The following is a 23608-nucleotide window of genomic DNA, read 5'->3' on the forward strand; positions in this document are numbered from 1 at the left end:
TGAAGGCTTGAAACAAGTCAGGCTCCCAGAAGAGCCTGTTGGGTGTGTGTGAATGTTAAAACAAACGGGCAACAAACAAAAAAGTGCGGCTCATCCTGGTTGAAAGAAAGGGGAGAACTGAAGGGTACTGGATCCTCCAGGCTCGGCAACTGGGAGGCCGGGGCTGTGCCCTTGCGGGCTTCCTCGCCTCTACTCATCCATGAGTGTGCCTGCCCTGAACTGAGGTTGCAGCTCTTGCAACTTCCTCCATCTCTTGTAGATAACATAGTAAATATGGTACCTAAATAATACAGGAAGATGATCATAATAGCTAACACCAGGTACGGCGCACTGTTCTAAATATGTATTAACTCATTGAATCCCGAAATGCAAACCTTGGCCAACATTTTAACATCTCAATTCAGTTAAAAAATTCAATCATTTTGGACGCAGAAAAACATCTCATTTAACAAAAATATCGAAGTGCATCTCAGACCAAATGAACTTAATGGTATATTAATTTTCTAAAAAAATGGCTCCACTCTTTGTTAAAGAAGAATGGTTAACCAACAAGGACCTACTGTGTAGCACAGGGAACTCTGCTCAATATTATGTAACAACCTAAATGGGAAAAGAATTTGAAAAAGAATAGATACACGGTTATGTATAACTGAATCACTTTGCTGGACGCCTGAAACTAACACAACATTGTTAAGCAACTCTACTCCAGTATAAAATAAAAAGTTAAAAAAAAAAAAGAAGAAATGTCAATGACTTTGCAGAGGGGCTGTGGAGCAAAGAGATGAAAACTTCCTGAGGAACACAGAGGAGAGTGTCAGGAAGCCTGGGGCTCCCGCTAAGTGATTTCTGCAAAGATGTGGTTGGTGAGGAGAGTGACCAAGGAGAGGCAGATATTTGGAACTGACGAAGCGAACATCGGCTGGTTTCACCAGTAATTCATCAATTCCTTTCTTCTCCTAGAGTGCTTTCCGATATGGCCACTAGTGCACTCATTTTGGATGTTCAATGCACAGACCAGATTCCCACCCATACTCTCGTTTCCTAGGCCAGCTTCCCTGGGATCATGAGACTCCTATCCCTTTGAACTGGAAGCATCAGACCTTCAGAGGCTCAGGAAGAAGCGCTGAAAGCTTCTCTGCATATTCGTGGATCGGAGGGTGGAAGAAGACGGCACTTGTGTGCCATAGGCGGCCAAGCTGCTTTTGTGCCACTGCGTTTACTTTCCTGGATAAACAGAAGAGCAGAGTTACCCACAGTGCCAGCGGGCATGTCCCTCCCAACACAACACAGGCCATTGAACTCAAACCCACGGCTATTTCTCAAAGAGTTTCAAGAGGCTGATTTCATCCCCACACAAGAAAGAGCTTCTCTAACCACCAGGGGTATCTGGCAATGGGATGTGTTGCCTCAAAATGTAATGAATTCCTCACCAAGAGAAGTGTTCAAAAGGAGACTTTTGTGCTGGGGATTTTAAAAGAGAAATTCCTAGTATAGAAGGAAGTTGAACTTACAATCTCTTCTAACTAGATTTTCTTATTAACTACACTTTGAACAGTTTGGAAAATAGAGACAACTAGAAGTAAGCCTGAGTGTCTTCCCATTTTATTCTAAAGAATTATAGATCCATCAAGCACATGTTTAAAAGATCAACAGTTTTTCCTTTAAAGAAGATTCCAACATTTGGGTCTTAGTAGTGGTCAGCGTTGATGAACACTGACTGTGTAACCACATTCTGTGAAGGATCCGAAGGTTCACGTTGAAGGGTAGTAGGCACTATGGGTAGACAGGTAGGTGGGACTTGACTTGGAATGCTTCAAAAAGACAGGCCAAGGTGTTTGAACTTGATCTAAAGGAGAGCAATTGCCAAAGTCTGTTACACACTAATTCTGTTTTTATTAATAACTGGCATACCAAAAAAAAAATCATCAGTTCAGTGGCTAAACAATTTTGAGAAATACCAGATCAGATTTCTTTACGGCAGGACTTCTCAGTACCTTTAATAGGCTAATGTGCACTGTGTCTCCTCAGGAGGGAGATAGAGTTTAAAGTGTTTCCCAACCTTACTTTCTAATGGGACACTTTACCAATGAACCTCTCCTGTGATCAGTGTCCCACAGAACTCACTTTGGAAAATGGTGGAGTATCAATAAACTCTTAAATAGAAGAGACACTTGACAAGAGCATTGTTTAGCAAAGTAAATCTGAGAGTCACAAGAGGGTAGAATGGAGGGGTAAGACTGGTAATGGTGAGGCCAGCTGGGAGGGCATGGTAGCCTTCCAGGTGTGGGAGGAGCAGAGCTCCTAGGAGACTGGGGCTACTGGGAATTAGTGAGAGGGGTTACTAGAAGAGGCATTTCAGCAGAGGGAAAACTAGACCTTGGTGTCAGGTTGGTTATACGGAATGAAAGGCAGAAAAGAGTCAAAGATGACTTCAATATTCTTGCCTGTAATATTGGGGAAATCCCAGGATTGGTTGAGAAACACAGTCGGTTGTCTTAACTACCCAGCTCCTAGCAAGGACTTTTGCAGAGGAGGTGGCTCATATGTGCTCCTTGAATAAATGAATGTGTGAATAGAAAGAGTTTTGTGGAAAGCATGGTGGATTTGGTCTTGGCAATGTCGAATTTCAGCCGATGGTGGAATATCATGGTCAGGGGTGTCCTGGAGGCTGTGGGAAATATGGGGCACCTTAGAGCCCACGTTAGGTGTCTTAGAGCTATTATCACAGCTTGGTGGGAGGCCAAGGGTGAAGAGTTGGGTGAGGCTGCTGAAAATGTAGCAACTAAATGAGCAGACGTGGGGAGATGGGGTGGGGCCAATTCTATGGGGGAAATGATAAGAGATGAAGGGAGTATAGAGAGAAGAGCAGAGGGCTCAGGAAAGAGCCCGAGACACCCAGAGCTAGGGGGTCAGAGGGACCAGCTGAAAGGTCAGGGGGAGATCAGGAGAAGCACCAAGGGCATGAGAGCCGAAGGGAGTATAGAGAGAAGAGCAGAGGGCTCAGGAAAGAGCCCGAGACACCCAGAGTTAGGGGGTCAGAGGGACCAGCTGAAAGGTCAGGGGGAGATCAGGAGAAGCACCAAGGGCATGAGAGCCAGTGGGAGTTGTTGATTCACAGGCACAATGTTGCATGTTATTGGGAGGATTCAATGTGAATGTTTAAATGTGTTCTCTACTTCATTTTTGTTTACTTACTTCATGCATGTTTGTCCTATGTTTTAAACTGCTTCTGAAATTTATTTTGCATGCTCCTCAGGACCTGGTATGGGACTAGTGCCTCCTGAAGATGCAAACAGGAAGGAAAAGGCTATGGGAGGAATGGGTGAGAGCTGGACCGGGAGGTTTAACTCACTCCTCACGGCCTGACGGGTGCTTGTGGAGAAGACCTTTTGCCCTTGCTTCCACAGAAGGGCCTGAACCTACACAATTTATTTAGACTTGCCGCTTTATTTTTGTCCCACGTACTATGAGTTTTATTGGTCAGATTATTAAAGGCAAGCCAGAATAGACCTGAAAATTAGATGGCTGCACCCAAACCAAAAAGACAACAGAAGGACCTGCCCAGGACATCTGTGTGTGTGGGCTGATAATCAAGGTCACAGAAAATCTCAAGATTAATGGAGCCATCCATTGCCGGTGTAAATTTCGAGCTCTGGTTACATCTTTCTCTTATAATCCTTTCTTTCCTCCTTCATGGCTCGAAGTTGATGAAGAAGAGCTAGAAGTGATTTCTCATCTCTCATCATCTCCCACCTGCCACCTGCTCCGTGTTCTCTGAGAACCACTGGCCTTTCCCTTCTTCTCTGCCTTTTCCTCAGTGCATTCCCTCTCTTTGGAAAGCTGTAGTTAACTGAGGACACACATACTCACAGCCACACTCCAATCACATGGTACAGGCCCCACTGCACGTGCCATGAGGATGACAAAATCTTGAATTGTCAAGAAAAGGTAAAGGACAACGTTAAGATTTTTTTTTGTTACCCAGGAAATAGCAGGGAGCATGTTAGCTGTAAACCAGAATGCACCTAAGGAGAAAGAATTTTTAATTGAGGTTCTTTTTTTTTTTTTTTTTTTTAACATCTTTGTTGGAGTATAATTGCTTTACAATGGTGTCTTAGTTTCTGCTTTATATCAAAGTGAATCAGCTATACATATACATATATCCCCATATCTCCTCTCTCTTGCGTCTCCCTCCCACCCTTCCTATCCCACCCCTCTAGGTGGTCACAAAGCATTGAGCTGATCTCCCTGTGCTGTGCAGCTGCTTCCCACTAGCTAGCTGTTTTACATTTGGTAGTGTATATATGTCCATGCCACTCTCTCACTTCGTCTCAGCTTACCCTTCCCCCTCCCCGTGTCCTCAAGTCCATTCTGCATGTCTGCATCTTTATTCCTGTCCTGCCCCTAGGTTCTTCAGAACCTTTTTTTTTTTTCTTTTTAGATCCCTTGTATATGTGTTAGCAGCATACGGTATTTGTTTTTCTTTTTCTGACTTACTTCACTCAGTATGAGAGTCTCTAGGTCCATCCACCTCACTACAAATAACTCAAATTTCATTTCTTTTTATGGCTGAGTAATATTCCATTGTATATATGTGCCACATCTTCTTTATCCAGTCATCTGTCGATGGATGGATGCTTAGATTTCTACCATGTCCTGGCTATGGTAAATAGTGCTGCAGTGAACATTGTAGTACATGACTCCTTTTGAGTTATGGTTTTCTCAGGGTATATGCCCAGTAGTGGGATTGCTGGGTCGTATGGTAGCTCTATTTTTAGATTTTTAAGGAACCTCCATACTGTTCTCCATAGTGGCTGTATCAATTTACATTCCCACCAACAGTGCAAGAGGGTTCCCTTTTCTCCACACCCTCTCCAGCATTTGTTGTTGTAGATTTTTTGATGATGGCCATTCTGACTGGTATGAGGTGATACCTTATTGTAGTTTTGATTTGCATTTCTCTAATGATTAGTCATGTTGAGCATCCTTTCATGTGTTTGTTGGCAATCTGTATATATTCTTTGGAGAAATGTCTATTTAGGTCGTCTGTCCATTTTTGGATTGGGTTGTTTGTTTTTTTGGTATTGAGCTGCATGAGCTGCTTGTAAATTTTGGAGATTAATCCTTTGTCAGTTGCTTCGTTTGTAAATATTTACTCCCATTCTGAGGGTTGTCTTTTGGTCTTGTTTATGGTTTCCTTTGCTGTGCAAAAGCTTTGAAGTTTCATTACGTCCCATTGGTTTATTTTTGATTTTATTTCCATTTCTCTAGGAGGTGGGTCAAAAAGGATCTTGCTGTGATTTATGTCATGCAGTGTTCTGCCTATGTTTTCCTCTAAGAGTTTTATAGTGTCTGGCCTTACATTTAGGTCTTTAATCCATTTAGAGTTTATTTTTGTGTATGGTATTAGGGAATGTTCTAATTTCATTCTTTTACACGTAGCTGTCCAGTTTTCCCAGCACCATTTATTGAAGAGGCTGTCTTTTCTCCATTGATTCCGATCTGGACTCCTTTTATTTCTTTTTCTTCTTTGATTGCTGTGGCTAAAACTTCCAAAACTATGTTGAATAAAAGTGGTGAGAGTGGGCAACCTTGTCTTGCTCCTGATCTTAGTGGAAACGGTTTCAGTTTTTCACTGTTGAGCATGACGTTGGCTGTGGGTTTGTCATATATGGCCTTTATTATGTTGAGGTAAGTTCCCTCTATGCCTACTTTCTGGAGAGTTTTTATCATAAATGGGTGTTGAATTTTGTCAAAAACTTTTTCTGCATCTAATGAGATGATCATGTGGTTTTTCTCTTTCAATTTGTTAGTATGGTATATCACATTGATTAATTTGTATATATTGAAGAATCCTTGCATTCCTGAGATAAACCCCATTTGATCATGGTGTATGATCCTTTTAAGGTGCTGTTGGATTCTGTTTGCTAGTATTTTGTTGAGGATTTTTGCATCTATGTTCATCAGTGATATTGGCCTGTAGTTTTCTTTCTTTGTGACATCTTTGTCTGGTTTTGGCATCAGGGTGATGGTGGTCTCGTAGAATGAGTTGGGGAGTGTTCCTCCCTCTGCTCTATTGTGGAAGAGTTTGAGAAGGATAGGTGTTAGCCCTTCTCTAGATGTTTGATAGAATTCGCCTGTGAAGCCGTCTGGTCCTAAACTTTTGTTTGTTGGAAGATTTTTAATCACAGTTTCAATTTCAGTGCTTGTGATTGGTCTGTTTATATTTTCTATTTCTTCCTGGTTCAGTCTCGGGAGATTGTGCTTTTCTAAGAATTTTCCCATTTCTTCCAGGTTGTCCATTTTATTGTCATATAGTTGCTTGTAGTAATCTCTCATGATCCTTTGTATTTCTGCAGTGTCAGTTGTTGCTTCTCCTTTTTCATTTGTAAATCTATTGATTTGAGTCTTCTCCCTTTTTTTCTTGATGAGTCTGGCTAGTGGTTTATCACTTTTGTTTATCTTCTCAAAGAACCAGCTTTTAGTTTTATTGATCTTTGCTATCATGTCCTTCGTTTCTTTTTCATTTATTTCGGATCTGATCTTTATGATTTCTTTCTTTCTGCTAACTTTGGAGTTTTTTTGCTCTTCTTCCTCTAATTGCTTTAGGTGTAAGGTTAGGTTGTTTACTTGAGATGTGTCTTGTTTCTTGAGGTAGGATTGTATTGCTATAAAGTTCCCTCTTAGAACTGCCTTTGTTGCATCCCATAGGTTTTGGGTCATCATATTTTCATTGCCATTTGTTTCTAGGTATTTTTTTATTTCCTCTTTGATTTCTTCAATGATCTCTTGGTTATTTAGTAGTGTATTGTTTAGCCTCCATGTGCTTGTATTTTTTAGAGATTTTTTCCTGTAATTGATATCTAGTCTCATAGCGTTGTGGTTGGAAAAGATACTTGATACGATTTCAATTTTCTTAAATTTACCAAGGCTTGATTTGTGACCTAAGATATGGTCTATCCTGGAGAATGTTCTCAGGCACTTGAGAAAAAAGGGTATTCTGTTGTTTTTGGATGGAATGTCCTACAAATATCAATTAAGTCCATCTTTTTTAATGTGTCATTTAAAGCTTGTGTTTCCTTATTTATTTTCATTTTGGATCATCTGTCCATTGGTGAAAGTGGGGTGTTAAAGATCCCCACTATTATTGTGTTACTGTCGATTTCCCCTTTTATGGCTGTTAGCATTTGCCTTATGTATTGAGGTGCTCCTATGTTGGGTGCATAAATATTTATAATTGTTATATCTTCTTCTTGGATTGATCCCTGGATCATTATGTAGTGTCCTTATTGTCTCTTGTAATAGTCTTTATTTTAAAGTCTCTTTTATCAGATATGAGTATTGCTACTCCAGGTTTCTTTTGATTTCCATTTGCATGGAATATCTTTTTCCATCCCCTCACTTTCAGTCTGTATGTGTCCCTAGGTCTGAAGTGGGTCTCTTGTAGACAGCACATATATGGGTCTTGTTTTGGTATCCATTCAGCCAGTCTATGTCTTTTGGTTGGAGCATTTAATCCATTTACATTTAAGGTAGTTATTGATATGTATGTTCCTATTACCATTTTCTTAATTGTTTTGGGTTTGTTATTGTAAGTCTTTTCCTTCTCTTGTGTTTCCTGCCTAGAGAAGTTCCTTTAGCATTTGTTGTAAAGCTGCTTTGGTGGTGCTGAATTCTCTTAGCTCTTGCTTGTCTGTAAAGGTTTTAATTTCTCCATTGAAACTGAATGAAATCCTGCTGGGTAGAGTAATCTTTGTTGTAGGTTTTTCCCTTTCATCACTTTAAATATGTCCTGCCACTCCCTTCTGGCTTGCAGTTTCTGATGAAAGATAAGCTGTTAACCTTACGGGGATTCCCTTGTATGTTATTTTGTTGCTTTTCCCTTGCTGCTTTTAGTATTTTTTGTTTGTATTTAACTTTTGATAGTTTGATTAATATGTGTCTTGGTGTGTTTCTCCTTGGATTTATCCTGTATGAGACTCTCTGCACTTCCTGGACTTGATTATTTCCTTTCCCATATTAGGGAAGTTTTCAACTATAATCTCCTCAAGTATTTTCTCAGTTTTTTTTCCTCTTCTTCTTCTGGGACCCTTATAATTCGAATGTTGGCTCGTTTAATGTTGTCCCACAGGTCTCTGAGACTGTCCTCAATTCTTTTCATTCTTTTTTCTTTATTCTGCTCTGCAGTAGTTATTTCCACTATTGTATCTTCCAGGTCACTTCTCTGTTCTTCTGCCTCAGTTATTCTGCTATGGATTCCTTCTAGAGAATTTTAAATTTCATTTATTGTGTTGTTCATCATTGTTTGTTTGCTCTTTAGTTCTTCTAGGTCCTTGTTAAACATGTCTTGTATTTCCTCCATTCTATTTCCAAGATTTTGGATCACATTTACTATCATTACTTTGAATTCTTTTTCAGTTAGACTGCCTATTTCCTCTTCGCTTGTTTGGTCTGGTGGGTTTTTACCTTGCTCCTTCATCTGCTATGTATTTCTCTTTCTTCTCATTTTGCTTAACTTACTGTGTTTGGGATCTCCTTTCCACAGGCTGCAGGTTCATAGTTCCCATTGTTTTTGGTGTCTGCCCTCAGTGGGTAAGGTTGGTTCAGTGAATTGTGTAGGCTCCCTGGTGGAGGGGACTGGTGCCTGTGTTCTGGTGGATGAGGCTGGATCTTGTCTTTCTGGTGGGCAGGACCACGTCCGGTGGTGTGTTTTGGGGTGTCTGTGAACTTATTATGATTTTAGGCAGCTTCTCTGCTAATGCATGGGTTTGTGTTCCTGTTTTGCTAGTTTTTTGGCATGGTGTGTCCAGCACTGTAACTTGCTGGTCGTTGAGTGGAGCTGGGTCTTAGCATTGAGATGGAGACCACTGGGAGAGTTTTTGCCTTTTGATATTACGTGGGGCTGGGAGGTCTCTGGTGGACCAATGTCCTGAACTCAGCTCTCCCACCTCATAAGCTCAGGCCTAGACACCTGGCAGGAGCACCAAGACCCTGTCAACCATATGGCTCAGAAGAAAATGGAGAAAAAAAAAGAAAGAAAGAAGGAAATAAAATAAAATAAAGTTATTAAAATAAAAAACTAAAAATTATTAAAAATTAAAAAATTAAAAGTAATAAAAAGAAAGAAAGAAAGAAGAGAGCAACCAAATCAGTAAACAAATCTAGGGGCTTCCCTGGTGGCACAGTGGTTGGGAGTCTGCCTGCCAGTGCAGGGGACACTGGTTCGAGCCCTGATCTGGGAGGATCCCACATGCCGTGGAGCGGCTAGGCCTGTGAGCCACAGCTGCTGAGCCTGCGCGTCTGGAGCCTGTGCTCTGCAACAAGAGAGGCCGCGATAGTGAGAGGCCCACACACCGCGATGAAGAGTGGCTCCTGCTCGCTGCAACTGGGGAAAGCCCTCGCACAGAAACGAAGACCCAACACAGCCAAAAATAAATATAAATAAATAAATTAATTTAAAAAAATAAATAAACAAATCTACCAATGATAATAAGCTCTAAATACTAAACTAAGATAAACATAAAACCAGAAACAAATTAGATGCAGAAAGCAAACACCAAGTCTACAGTTGCTCTCAACGTCCACTGCCTCAATTTTGGGATGATTCGTTGTCTATTCAGGTATTCCACAGATGCAGGGTACATCAAGTTGATTGTGGAGATTTAATCCACTGCTCCTGAGGCTGCTGGGAGAGATTTCCCTTTCTCTTCTTTGTTTGCACAGCTCCCGGGGTTCAGCTTTGGATTTGGACCCGCCTCTGTGTGTAGGTCGCCTGAGGGCGTCTGTTCTTCGCCCAGACAGGACGGGGTTAAAGGAGCAGCTGCTTCGGGGGCTCTGGCTCACTCAGGCGGGGGGGAGGGAGGGGTACGGAGGGGCGGGGCGAGCCTGCGGCGGCAGAGGCCAGCGTGACGTTGCACCAGTGTGTGGCGCGCCGTGCGTTCTCCCGGGGAAGTTGTCCCCAGATCACGGGACCCTGGCAGTGGCGGGCGGCACAGGCTCCCGGGAGGGGCGGTGTGGAGAGTGACCTGTGCTCGCACACAGGCTTCTTGGTGGCGGCAGCAGCAGCCTTAGCGTCTCATGCCCGCCTCTGGGGTCCGCACTGATCGCCGCGGCTCGTGCCCGTCTCTGGAGTTCGTTTAGGCGGCGCTCTGAATCCCCTCTCCTCGCGCACCAGGAAACAAAGAGGCAAGAAAAAGTCTCTTGCCTGTTCGGCAGCTGCAGACTTTTTCCCGGACTCCCTCCCAGCTAGCACCGAAGCCCGAGCCTCAGCTCCCAGCCCCGCCCGCTCCGGCGGCTGAGCAGACAAGCCTCTCGGGCTGGTGAGTGCTGGTCGGCACTGATCCTCCGTGCGGGAATCTCTCCGCTTTGCCCTCCACACCCCTGTGGCTGGGCTCTCCTCCATGGCTCCGAAGCTTCCCCCCTCTGCCACCCGCAGTCTCCGCCCGCGAAGGGGCTCCTAGTGTGTGGAAACCTTTCCTCCTTCACAGCTCTCTCCCACTGGTGTGGGTCCCGTCCCTACTCTTTTGTCTCTGTTTTTTCTTTTTTCTTTTTCCCTACCCAGGTACGCGGGGGAGTTTCTTGCCTTTTGGGAAGTTTGAGGTGTTCTGCCAGCATTCAGTAGGTGTTCGGTAGGAGTTGTTCCACATGTAGATGTATTTTTGTGTTTTTTGTGGGGAGGAGGGTGATCTCCACGTCTTACTCCTATGCCATCTTGAAGTGCCCCCCTTAACTGAGGTTCTGAATCACGAACATGATCATTAGCCTGTTTTCTGTATATTTTTCTGGAATGAAAATGCCAGAATATAAGGATACTCACGGGTGGCAGTGACCAACACTGACAGTGACAATCCCAGAAAAGAAATCCAGGTATCTGTTTCCTTCGTAATCAAAGAGCCACTCCATGTGCCCCTGGTGGAGCAACAAGGGCTCTGAGAAATAGGCTGTCAGCACAGGAGAAAGATGTTGCTTGTGGATCTCCAGGACTCGATCATAGGCAAGGGACTGTAGGTAGGCAAGATTTAAGTGTTTAACATCTTCCTCATCCCCACATTGCTTACAACATCACTAGCAGGTCCATATAGCAGGGCCTGGCCTCCCCACCAACCCAGCACAGGGCTGCTGCCCTCGCCCATCAGGGCAGCTCTTTGCCCAGTGACCTCCTTGCAGGACAGACACCCAGGTCCTTCCTCTCAAGTGGAGGAAATTATTCGTGTGGCCCTTTAATCCCTTTCTAGATCAAACATGGAGAAGGGGGCTGGAATTTTCTACCTCTCAATGGAAAGCCTTGGCTTTGAATTAATTCTAGCTGTGAAAAAAAGTAAAAGACTTTGGAAGTAAATGTCTGAAGTAATGTGGTTTTTTTCCTCTGTAGTTTTTTTTTTGAGAATAAAAGAATGAAGTGTTTGTGGTGTTTATGTCTTTAATTACAAAGCCTCTGTCCTATAGTTCTCTTCTCTGTGGGTCCCTCCTGACTCTATTAATTCTACAGTTTCTAACTTATGAATATTATGTAGGATGAAGGGGTGTTGGGGAGAGAGGGAGAGAGACAGAGACACAGAGAGGGAGAGAGAGAATGAGTTCAATATTTATTAGCCTGAGAGCAAAATGATAACTTTATATTTTTTGGTGGAGGACTCAGGAAGGTCAGATTATGCATTGACATATGAGATAGAATAAAATGTGAGCCTTCACATTTGTGATCTATGTATTTCTTTGTGTGAGTACATCTATGCCTACATCCCTGTGATACGTATATTGTCATGGACAGTCTCTTCCTTGTATTCTCTGTCTCCTTCTGTTTTGTCTCTCCATCTCTGCCTCTGTCTGTCTCTGTCTCACACACAAACCAACTCATGCAATGCCACTGAATGGGGTAAGAGAGTTCAGAAGCTCCCAGTGACTTAAGGGATAGGACATCTGAGATGGATGGCTCAGGGGCAGGCAGGGCCGTCTGTGGGTCCTTCTTGAGGAAGCAACTACTTGAGCCCTCCCAAGAAGAACCACCTCGTTGGGGTATTCCTAAAGCTCTTACTCTCACCTGGTATCTTTCAGGTGTGAAGTCACACGGAGGCATGCTGGGCTTCGTATGAAGGCCGAGCTTGGTTACTGATGTCCAGAAAGCACCTGCTGAAAGTGAAGTGAGTTAGTGTCCTCAGCTAAACATCACACAGGCACGTTCGTAAGAATCATCTATGGTTACCTGAATCAAAGTCCTGAGGCACTTTTGTTTATTTCTTATTTAAATCACCCTTTGGATTTAAAACTGAGGTATCTTTTTCTTTTTTTTTTAACAGCTCAGAAAGAGTTTTACTCACAAGGCAGCCAAGCGAGGAGACTGGAGGACAAGCCTCAGAACTGCCTCCCCAGTTGGGATATTTATGGAATAAGCAGAGTGGTCTTAGATGTGGGGAAAGGTAATCGGAGGTAGGGAAGAAGGTGAGGTAATTGGTGCTCTGCGCAGGTGCATCTCGGTTACGAAGTCTGCATATTCAAAACGGAGGCTCTGAGTGGGACCGGATGGTGGAATTTTCCAGCCTCTGACGTCACCAGGCCAGTGAGCTCAGGCCCCAAACTGAGGTATCTTAATAATGAATTTTCTTTTTTTGGCTGTGCCACGCGGCTTGTAGGATATTAGTTCCCTGACCAGGGATTGAACCCAGGCCCTCGGCAGTGAGAGTGCGGAGTCCTAGCCGCTGGACCACCAGGGAAGTCCCAGTAATGAATTTTCTTAAACAACAAGGTCCTACTGTACTGCACAGGGAACTATATTCAATATCGCGTGATAAACCATAATGGAAAAGCATACGTAAAAGAATATATGTGTATAACTGAGTCACTGCTGTACAGCAGAAATTAACACAACATTGTAAATCAACTATACTTCAATCAAATTAAAAATAAAAATTAAAAAATAATGAATTTTCTGGAGAAAAAAAGAGAGCTCCTCTCAAATCTAGTCAGGGAAGGCACAGAGGATACTGGGGGAAGTCATGGTTTCTCCCACCTGGGTCCCTCACAAGCTTGAGAAGTTCCGCCCTCTGCCGCCTGTATGGACTGTAACTCTCTGTTCAGTTCAAACTTCTGCCAGGGCCGGGGGTTGCAGGAGCCCATCCTCTGTCAATAGAGGTGCTTTCTAAGCTTTGACCTTCCTAGTCCCTGAATCCCAGTGCCTAGCCCAGTTCCCAGTACTGGGTTGGCTCCAATAAACAAAGAACGAATGGCTTTTGACTATTCTTGTAGGGGATGAGGAGAGAGAGGTGCTAGGCCATGTACTATAATAATAAATACATGCAAGGAGATCTGGAAGACAAAACCTTCCTGTAAAACACAACCTGAAGTCCATGACAACACAAGACCATGGCAAAGAAAAGATAAGCTGAGCCAGAGGAATCATTAAATATTTGGAGCTAGAAGGAAGCTTAGTTTTTTTTTGGGGGGGGGGTGGTCAAAATGCTCATTTTATAGATGTAGAAACCAGCCTAAAGTGGTAAATTAATTTGTTTAAGATCACCAAGCTAGTTAGCTGCAGAACAAGAACAAAACTCCCAGTTTCTGACTCCCAGCCTGGTACCGTTTCGCTCATTCCCTGGCCACCTCCATCCTCCTCCGCCAGCACAGATTTTGACCCCTCTATAGCAGTGGGATGGAATAATAGAACCAGAGAACATCGGCGCTGGAAGAGATATCTAGAAACCTTATAAGTACTCTTAGAAAAGAATGCTGCTAATTTTGAGGATTCAAGGTCAGTATCGAGAAAATTTTACAGGTGGAGAGAGCTGAGGAAACGATGTCTCTTGTTCAGCCTGAAGGTTTGAATCCATGGATGTAATGTTGGTGTTTTGTGTGGCTATAAAGTCACCCTCCTGAGAAACACAATGAACAATTGTGTTTTTAAATGAATCTGGAAAGTAATGATACTGACTCTCTTTCTTTCAGAGAAAGCTCATCCACTTTTCTGCTCTAAATAATCACGAATGTCGTTAATTTGCTCTTACTTTAAAAGCAAGTGGCTTTTGGCTATCCATACATAGAAATGACCCAAAAAATAATAGCTAAGTTTTCTGAGAATTTCACCTTTTCAAAAGCTTTTCATTGTGTCTCTCTACATTAGTTACTGTTCTAATATGGGGAAAAAAATTCTGAGTGTTTCTAAGAATTCGAATTCTCTTCACTCCTGCAGTCTCATTTTCCTATCTGCGAAATTGGAGTTATCCATTGAGGAGACTGAAAGGTCTCTTGACTTCAAAGTTACAGGAAATTATGAAAGTCTGGAGGGGGAAGAAAGAGAGCTGGAAAAATTTGATAAGGAAAAGCTTGAATTTTAAATGGTCAAGTTAGGTATATGCATTCATTCATTTGTTTATTCACCAAACTGATAGGAATATGATGGCTGAATGAGTGCTCAAAATGAAATACCTAAAATTCTGCTCTCAGGAAGGATGGAAGGAAGGAAGATTAGCAAGCAAGTAGGAAAAATAATGTCAGTAAGTGAAATAAGTCTAGATTACATCTCACACTTGTATGTAGAATCCAAAAAATGAAACAAATGAATGACTATGACAAAACAGAAACAGACTCAGAGATATAGAGAACAAACTAGTGGTTACCAGTGGGGAGAAGGATGACGGGGAGGGGCCAGGTAGGGGTAGGGGGTGAAGAGGTACAACTACTATGTATAAAATAAATAAGGTACCAGGATATATTGTACAGCACAGGGCATATAGCCAGTATTTCATTATAACTTTAAATGGAGTATTATCTATACAAATATTGAATCACTATGTTGCACACTTGAAATTAATATAGTATTGTCAATCAACTGTACTTTGATAAAAAAAGAAAAAAGTCTAGACAACATCTTCAAACAGCTGAAAACCTCTCGCTAAACAACCCAAACTCAAAAATAACAGTACGTATAATAGTTGATTGACAAAAAGAAAGAAAATGCTTCAGTTTTCATTATTTGCTGGAAGAAATTCAAACCTAAACATGTTGATAGTTGCCTGCATTCTTTATTCAAAATAGCCTATGTTTTGAGGGTGACGTAGAGCTGAGGGTTGATAAAGCTTCTCTTGGGCTCCTGGAAATTGTGTGTGCGCGTGTGTGCACCTGCCTGTTTGCACGCCTGGGGCCCGGGAGTATGGGGCTAGTGGTGGTGGGGAGAAGACAGCACCAAGGGGGTCGGGGAAGGGATAATGAAATCTGGGTTAATAAAACTGAATCCCACGTCTATTTCGGCATAGAAATTTTTTTTTGTCCCTCTTTTATCATTTTGGCTGGTCTGATGTTGCCTTTTTAAGCCTGATGGTGAACATGGATGACAGCTAATGATTTTCATTAAATTCATTAAATTCATCAACTTCCACTCAATTCATCTGAACAACTCAAGACATTTAAAGATGGCATTTGGGGCAGGGAGGGGGAGGAATAAATTAGGAGTATAGGATTAATAGATACACATCACTTTATGTAAAATAGCTACACAACAGGGATTTACTGTATAGCACAGGGAACTATATTCAATATCTTGCAATAATCTATAATGGAAAAGAATCTGAAAAAAAAGATACATGTATAACTGAATCACTTTGCTGTACACCTGAAACTTACACAATATTGTAAACCAACTCTACTTCAAATAAAAAGATGGTTCGGTTTGGAGACCACCACCACTCTTGCCAAGTGGGAAACTAGATTTAATTTTCCGGCCGCCTAATTCTCACCAACAGGGTTCCACAACAGACAAGTCACCTTAGCTCTGTGTTCTTTCCCCCCAAATCATAGTATCAAAAAATGAAAACCTGTTGGGCAAGGTAAGTGAGAGAAATCCGTTTCTGTAGACATTTGAAAATTCTTGGGGAAATTCTCTTTGTAATGATGAAGATTTTTCTAATATCCACAACCAGCTTTCAACACAGCGTGGGTATTTATTAAGAGCCTGTGACTCTTTCAAATAAAAAAAAGGTTATAAAATATTTGAAAATACACAATGGACATACTTGGTAGAACATTAAGGGAATTTATTAAAGTGCTAACGATGTCTTATTTCTGCATAGCATATTAGGTCACTTTAAAAAAGCTTGTCACTTTGTGTATCTCATCTGATACTCAGGCTAGCCAGCGAGTTAGGAGAGGAAGATTTTATCCCTTACCTTAGAGCTGAGGCCGTGATTAAACGTGACGTGTTTGCAGCTTTGAGGTCCCACCCTCACCTCCCATGGGGCTGAGGGCCTGAGGCCACCTCCTTTCTCCCTTCATAAACTGTCCCACAGTCTGCAGGAAGTTACGGAGGATGTTCAGCCTTGATTGAACTGTGTGCTCTAGGTGACCGGATAATAATACCAGCTGCCTGTCTCCCGCCAGGGAAGCCAAGGGAAGGGCGTGAGACCTCTGAAGGGTGAATCAGATGTCCCCGCTTCTGGATCTGAAGTCTTGAGCAAAGGACCCGGGTGGAGGGACTAGCTGGAGGTCCTCATTAGAGCCATGATGTGCTTCCGAGGCTGTTCCTGCCTGGAGTTCCTGCTGTTTCCACGGGGCTTTCCCTGGTATCTTTGCACGTCCAGTCCTGCCCACCTCCTCACCATCCTATTGATTCTTATAGCCCCTCCCACCTTCCCTCTGTATCCTTCCAATAAATGTCCTTTTCCCTAAGTAAACCAGGGCCAGATGCCATTGTTCACCAGCAAGAGCTCTGCCTGATTCCCAGGCTGGTGGCTCCAGCCTTCCTTTGGTACTTTTGGGGGCAGGCCTTCTCTGAGCCCCTCCTGGCCCTCTGTTGGGCTTAGCTCAGTCCGCAGATGGCCGCAAGGATGACCTGGAGGGGCAGGTGGGACACCTACCCTTAGGGCTAATTTGAATGTTTTTCTTAGAAAGACTTTGCAGGAGGCTTGGGAAGTTTCTCAGCTGGAAATGGGTGTTATTTGCAATCCACTTGCCCTCCTGGGCACCCCTCCTTGTGGGAGAGAAGGCAGGTGATAGCAAAATGGTATGTTTGAGCATATACCCCACCTGCCTAGACATGTTATAAATTTAATAATCTTTAGCTAATTAGTAAGAAAGAAGGCATGGCTGAGATATTTTCTCCATTCTTTTATCCTGAAAACAAATTGCTTCTGTAACTTTGTGGACATAGCCTAAAGTGATTGTGCCTATCAAACAGAGGTAAGGCTGAACATTGTATGCACACATATATCACATAATATACATGCAGGTGTTCTACAAGGATTGTGACATACTCTTTCTTTTGGCTGCACCATGAGGTATGCAGGATCTCAGTTCCCCAACCAGGGATTGAACCCTCGCCTCCTGCATTGGAAGCTTGGAGTCCTAACCACTGGACTGCCAGGGAAGTCCTGTGACACATTTTTATTTTTGCATGTCTGACAGCTTTTAACACCAGGTGATCTTCCTGTCTAACATGGCCCCTGCCTCCCCCTCCGTCCATTTTATTTTTCTATTGCCTCACCATGATTTGGTTTGATTTACAGCATGTATCTCGACTGGATTTCATTTTTTACATATTTACCTGTTTATCTGTTTATGCTCAGTCTCCCCCACTGGGATACGTAAGGGCTGAGATTTTGTTTTGCTCAGGTGTGGGTAGGTCCTCACATACTTATTGCCTAATGTCTATTTGCACCCCGCAGATTCTTAAGAAGGGTGTGTTCAATGAGTGTGTGTTTGGATGAACAAGCAGGCAGGTATTTAGGACTAGTAGGTAAGAAAGTAGAAGCCAAGTCCCAAAGGTTTTGGAAAGACCAGGTAAAAAGTATGACATCCATATCTACGTGTGCTGGGTTTGCAAGATTACTTTTCCCCCGTAGTGTCCTTGGTGGAGCCACGTGAAGGGGTCCTCAGTGAGTTGATCAAGATCTCTAGGCACCGAGCCTCACCTGCCATTTCCCATCTCCTGCTCCCACCATCAGCCCAGCTCCACAACCCTCAGGGCAGGGGTAGGAAAGGGGAAGAGGCAGCAGAGAGGGCATTTTCTCTTACTTTGTCAACAACTGGTACTTTTAGGATAGCATCCTCTTTACCGAGCATAAGACTCTGGGTATAATTCTAGCTCCTTCTCAGGAAATGTTGGAGTTAAATAGTGTTCTGGAGAAAGACCCATGACTAGGGGAAAAGACAAATCCAAACAGGATTGGAAAAAGGGTGGGTAAGAAAGGGCCTGGTGGAATCGCTCTGACTTTGGGGCCAGACAGACCTGGCTTTGAACCCCAAGTTGCCACTTCTATGTTTCTGCCTTTGACCAAATTTCTTAATTATCCTTTATTCTTCTGTCTCCTCATCTGTGAAATGGGATAATAGTACTCCCTAAGAAGTTTGGTTGAAGATGAGAGGAGATAATGCATTTAAAGCATCAGATATGTATTAAGTTTCAAAGAATTGCAATTGTTAAGGAGGAAAAAAGCAAACGGAAGAGGAAGGAAGGAGATAGGAAAAGGAAAGATGAGGAGAGAATGAAGATAAAATTGATCATGATGGGCAATGGAAAAGGGTCCCCTCTGTTTGTTCGGGGCCTGTGGGGCACAGGGTCCCACTATGACACATCAGTGTGCAAATGCCTACTTACGCTCGAGTTTGCAGCAGGGAAGTTGGTGAGTAGGTGGTAAGCTCCTAGTGAAACAAGATAGGCACATGACGCCACCACCAGACCTGGCTACCCCAGGTCTGTTACTGCTGGAGAAAGAGGAGAGTCTGAGTAGAAGAAGAGGGCTCAGGGTCTAGACCTGGCTTGAATGACTTTGGGTAAATGACTACACTTCTCTGAGGCTGTTTCCTTGTTAGTAATTGAAGGGGTGGTACCACTTTCTGGAGGCCTGGTAGAAATTTGTGAAAATGCTTTGTTTTTTAAAATAGTTATCCTCAAGCATCTGTATACTACAGTTAATACTTTATTATTTTGAACTTCTTTCTTTTTCTTTCTTCTTTATGTTAGTGCGACTGTTTTTATTTTGAACTTGTGTATAGTCAGTTTTTATTATCCATGAATTTCATTTCAGGACGAAAGGAAGCATTACAAAATATTGGACAGGAGAAGGGGGCAGTGGGTCTGACAAGGTGAGGTCTAGCTCACAGGTCTTAGTTGACTTGTCTCTAAGACCCTATCCGGGTCTAACATTCCAGAATTCCAGGCAACAGGCTCCAGAGCTCAGCCCTTCCCCTCTCGCTGACCCTCTGCTGACCCACGTCCCTCTGGTTTCCACTCACCTTTGGGGGAAGGGCGTGTCTTGGGAGTCCTGGGAGTTGAGGTCTCCAGGTACAAAGCTCTCAGCAAATGTCTCCAGGCTAGAGTCATCTCTCCCAGTCAGGCAGCAAATCCCCGTGGAAGCAGGTCTGAGGAAGGGCTCCACTGCTCACTCACCAGCTGGACTTTGAGATTAGGACGGAAGGGGAGGAGCTCCCCAGGGGAGTCCTGGAGGGGTTACTGCTTCCGCTTCCGGCGGGTCCCAAGGGGAGAGAAAGAGAAAAGGAGTGGGAGAGAGGGAAGGAGGGAGGGAGGGAGAGGGAAAAGAGAAGGCAGGCAGGCAGGCAAAGCAAAGGTCTTCTGGACTATTTTGCTAGTTTTATGTCCCATCGGGGTCTCATCAGGATGAGAGTCTCTCTGCGGAAGGGTGGTGATGGGCCTGGGGGAAGGGTCAGGATATAGTTGCAGGGGTCAGAGACTTAGAAAGGAGAGGAGTGAAAAAGAGAGAGAGAAGGAAGATATCCATGAATTAAATGGGTAAAGACACTGGTTTTCGTATTGGGGGTCTTGGAGGAAGACAAGAGGGACTAATGGGGAAGGGGGTAGTCCACAGGAAAGGAGAAGGGCACCAAAAAGCTAGGGACGGCTCTGGACAGCTGCGTATCCCCTTAGGTATCTGAATAGGGCAAGAAGGTGAGAGCTGAGGAGTTAGGGTGCTTTATTTTTATTATGTTTTAATTTCTTAAATTCCCATTTGTCACTCCTGACTCCCCTGCACCCCTAATCTCCGTAAGCAACTATTTTGTGTGTTTAATATATACCTTTTTGTTGGTATGTATTCTTGTAAAATGTTTATTGTTTGGGGTGAATGTATTTTTTAAAAAAATTTATTTATTTTTGGCTGTGTTGGGTCTTTGTTGCTGCGGGCGGGCTTTCTCTAGTTGTGGTGAGCGGGCTTCTCATTGCAGCGGCTTCTCTTGTTGCAGAGCATGGGTTCTAGATGCACGGGCTCAGTAGTTGTGGCTCGTGGGCTCTAGAGCGCAGGCTCAGTAGTTGTGGCACACGGGCTTAGTTGCTCCACTGCACGTGGGATCCTTACGGGACCAGGGCTCGAACCCTTATCCCCTGCATTGGCAGGCAGATTCTTAACCACTGCGCCACTATGGAAGTCCTATGCATTTTTAATTTATGTCAATAGGTGTGCTTTTTTTTTTTTCTTCACTCAGAACCATGTTTTAACAATCCATCCAGGTTGCTGTGAGTAGGTCTCTTCCGGGTTTCCAGCTGCTCTGGACTGGGTGTCCATGTGCCTTTGCAAGGCAGTGCCTAAGAAGGGAGAGTGACAAGGGCAGTTGGAGCTGGGAGGGTGAGGGGGTGTTGGGTTGATAACTGACTCCCATACACAGAGGGCAAGAAAGAGCCAGGCACCTCCACAGTGGTAGGTGGCAGATTTAATAAACAAGGGAACTTATGAGGCTTGTCTTGGTAGAGTAGGTCTCTGCATCTGCCCACTGGAATCTTAAAATTTTATATAGAGGCCTTAATTGCGTTCAGTAACATACACCGTCCAGTCGTGTACACAGTACTCTCTCAAGGCTGCATCCTTGGACCAGCTCTCACTGTGCGAGTGATGGGAAGAATGTATATTCCAAGGACAGAGGAGGGGGTGAGGGGCCTCTGAGTGCATGGATCCAGCTCGCAGGTCAGCCAGTGCTCACGTCCTCTCAACTTTCTCCTCCAGCAGGGTGGGGCTGGGGGAACCGCATACAGGGTGGACGTCTTGTATCACCTTGCACAGAGGACAACTGGCTTGGCCACATCCCCCACATCTGGGAAATAACCTTTTATCCCAAATGCCCATCAGAGGTGAGGTTACCAGGTAAGCACAGAAAGGTTTTAAATTCAATGTCAAGTGTCCCCTTTTGCGTGGGCTCCCAGCTCCCAGCCCATCCTGCTCTGGGGGCTGTAGGAAGTGGTTCTGTGATCTGGCTGGTCAAGTGCTGTGGGAATGACACATGTCAGCAAGGCCAGTGGTGATGCAGCCTCTCCCTGGGGTGCCCAAGCTGTCACGGTGCTGGACTGAGGTGAGAAAATGCTGAGTTCCTGAGGTCTGGCACGTGTTCCTCAGCTCTACTGGGCTGTGATCTATTTTGCTTCTGCGAGCACTGGAGGCTATAAACTCCTTGGATTTGAGATTTGTCTTGGGCTGTAAGTTTAAAGGCTGTTATGGTGAGAGGCACCCAACAGCATCAGGGGCTGCCTAGGGTGGGAAAGCAAAACACAGCATTCTGAACAACTTCACAGTGGGAAGTTGTACCTTCTTTATTTAAAAGGAAAAATGTTTATTTTGATCACTGTAATGTAATGTATGCTTTTCGTGAAAACAACAAACTCAAGCCTGCCTAGAAAGCATGAGAGAAAGTAAAAATCACAAAAAAATCTAACCTTTATATTTTAGTAAACGTTCTTTCAGAAATTTTTTTTATGTGTGTACCTGTGTATATACATGACGTTTCATAAACTGCTTATAGTCAATAATATAGCTTTTCATTCAAAAAATGTAGATCTGGGTCATCACTCCTAATTCTTTCATAATATTTCTTGATATATTTTATTTAATTTTGGAAAATTCTTGGCCACTGTTACTTCAATAGTTTTTCCCTGTTCTTTCTTGTCCTTCTGATATTTCAATTATACACATATTACACTTTTAGAAATTGTCCCACAGTTCTTGGAGGTTCTGTTATTTTTTTTTTTCCTCCACTATATTTTCTCATTGCATTTTAATCTGGGAAGTTTCTATTACCCATCTTCAGAGTTCACTGATTATTTCCTCAGCCGTGTTCAGTCTACTCATGAGCCAATCAAAGACATTTTTCATTTCTGTTTGCTGTTGTTATGTGTTTTTGATTTCTAGCATTCCTTTCAGTTCTTTCTTGAAGTTTCCATCTCTCTGTTTACATTACCATTTGATATTACATAATATCTGCCTTTCCCATTAGGGCCTTGAATGTATTGATCGTAATTATTTTAAAATGTCTGATAACTCCAGTATTTGTGTTATAGCTGAGTCTGGTTCTCATGCTTACTTTGCCTCTTCAGACTGTATTTTTTTTTCCTATCATTTTAGCATTCCTGCAACTTTTTAATGAAAACTGGTTGTGATGTATTGGGTAATAGGACCTGAGGTAAATAAGCCTTTACTGTGAGGTTTTATGTTAATCTGGTTAGAAGCTGGGATGTGTTTGTTTTCTGTAACTGTAGGTGCCAGAGGATTCAAATTCCTCTAGTGTCCTTGTTTTTGTCCCCTGTTATCTTAGGGTTTCCTTAAGAAATTCTCTCTAAATAGAGCCAAGGCAGCTCTTTCAGCTGTAATCCACTGTTACTATACTGGAGGCTTAAAACTCTTATGATTAGATCTTAGTCTTTTAGTGGGCCTATGTCTCTGGACTGGGTTGTGATCTTCACAAGTATTTCTCTATAAATTCTCTGTAAGTATAAACTAAAAAAATTTTCCGCCCTCGACTCCCTCCCCTGGCTTCGTTTTCCCAGTTTGTTTCCTTGAAGCCCTTACCCCTTCTGACTATGTTCTTTTTCTTTCTCCCTTAGGTGAGGTAGGAAGCATAGAGCGGCTACAGTGGGAGCAATGCCTTTCACACAGCTGATATAGGGCTCTGGCAAAGTCATCTGCCCCGGAGAACAGATCTTTGTTAAGGTGAAGTCTCCGTGCACATCGTGTGATAGTTACTCTTCCCCTTTCCCAGCCAGAGCAATGAAGGGATCTTCACCATGACAAGGGATCTTCACCTGGTGATGTGCCCGTAAGTAAGGCCCAGAGAAGTTAAGGGTCCTCCTAAAACTCTGGCAACCAGGGAGTTTCTTATTCTCATGCTAGTCCACACTCAGCCTCTAGCAATTTGTCAAAATTACTGTTTAATATTTCTACCAGTTATGGCTCCAGGTTAAGAAGGTCTTGCCTGTGACTTTGAAGATCTGCCTGTATTTCTAGATTTCAGAGTGACATTTCACTCTGCAACCTCACTTCTCTGATGGGTTCAAGAAAAGTCATTGGTTTTCAGTTTGTTCAGCTTCCTCTTGTAAAAATGGGAGTGACATCTTCCAAGCCCTTTACATGGTGGAGAAGCTGGAAGTCTACATACATTTTATTGAGTCCCTATTGATGGACAGCTATATTTTCTCCAGCATCCTAGGACATAGAACTTTGTGCACTAGATTAACTGTTTTTTCCTTTGGAGAAATACTTGAAGAGGGATTTCTAGGTCAAAATGTATGTCTGTTTTAAATGCACTCCAGTAAGTTGGCAGTTTATAATTCAACTAACATGGCACAAAGTTGTTTTCCAAGATGTTGGGTCTTTTGATCTTTTTAGAATTACAGTGATATCCACTGAGTCTG

At 43.2% G+C, this 23608-nt stretch overlaps 1 protein-coding gene across 2 annotated transcripts in view; it reads right to left on the minus strand.

Moving 5' to 3' along the window:
- Positions 1 to 19303, minus strand: part of AGXT2 (alanine--glyoxylate aminotransferase 2) — a 47589-nt gene extending 28286 nt beyond the window's left edge. The window contains exons 1-4 of one of the 2 annotated variants that reach the window (XM_059919244.1): positions 19216 to 19303; positions 12038 to 12123; positions 10817 to 11001; positions 1101 to 1224 (exon numbers count right to left, since the gene is read on the minus strand). In XM_059919244.1, coding sequence (XP_059775227.1) covers positions 1101 to 1224; positions 10817 to 11001; positions 12038 to 12123; positions 19216 to 19303 — 483 coding nt within the window. Of the gene's footprint in view, positions 1 to 1100; positions 1225 to 10816; positions 11002 to 12037; positions 12127 to 19215 lie in introns of both variants that reach the window. The other variant, XM_059919243.1, reaches the window with a different exon arrangement.
- Between the last annotated feature and the right edge of the window lie 4305 nt (positions 19304 to 23608).

Source organism: Balaenoptera ricei, chromosome 3 (genome assembly GCF_028023285.1).
Source record: "Balaenoptera ricei isolate mBalRic1 chromosome 3, mBalRic1.hap2, whole genome shotgun sequence".
Classification (NCBI taxonomy): domain Eukaryota; kingdom Metazoa; phylum Chordata; class Mammalia; order Artiodactyla; family Balaenopteridae; genus Balaenoptera; species Balaenoptera ricei.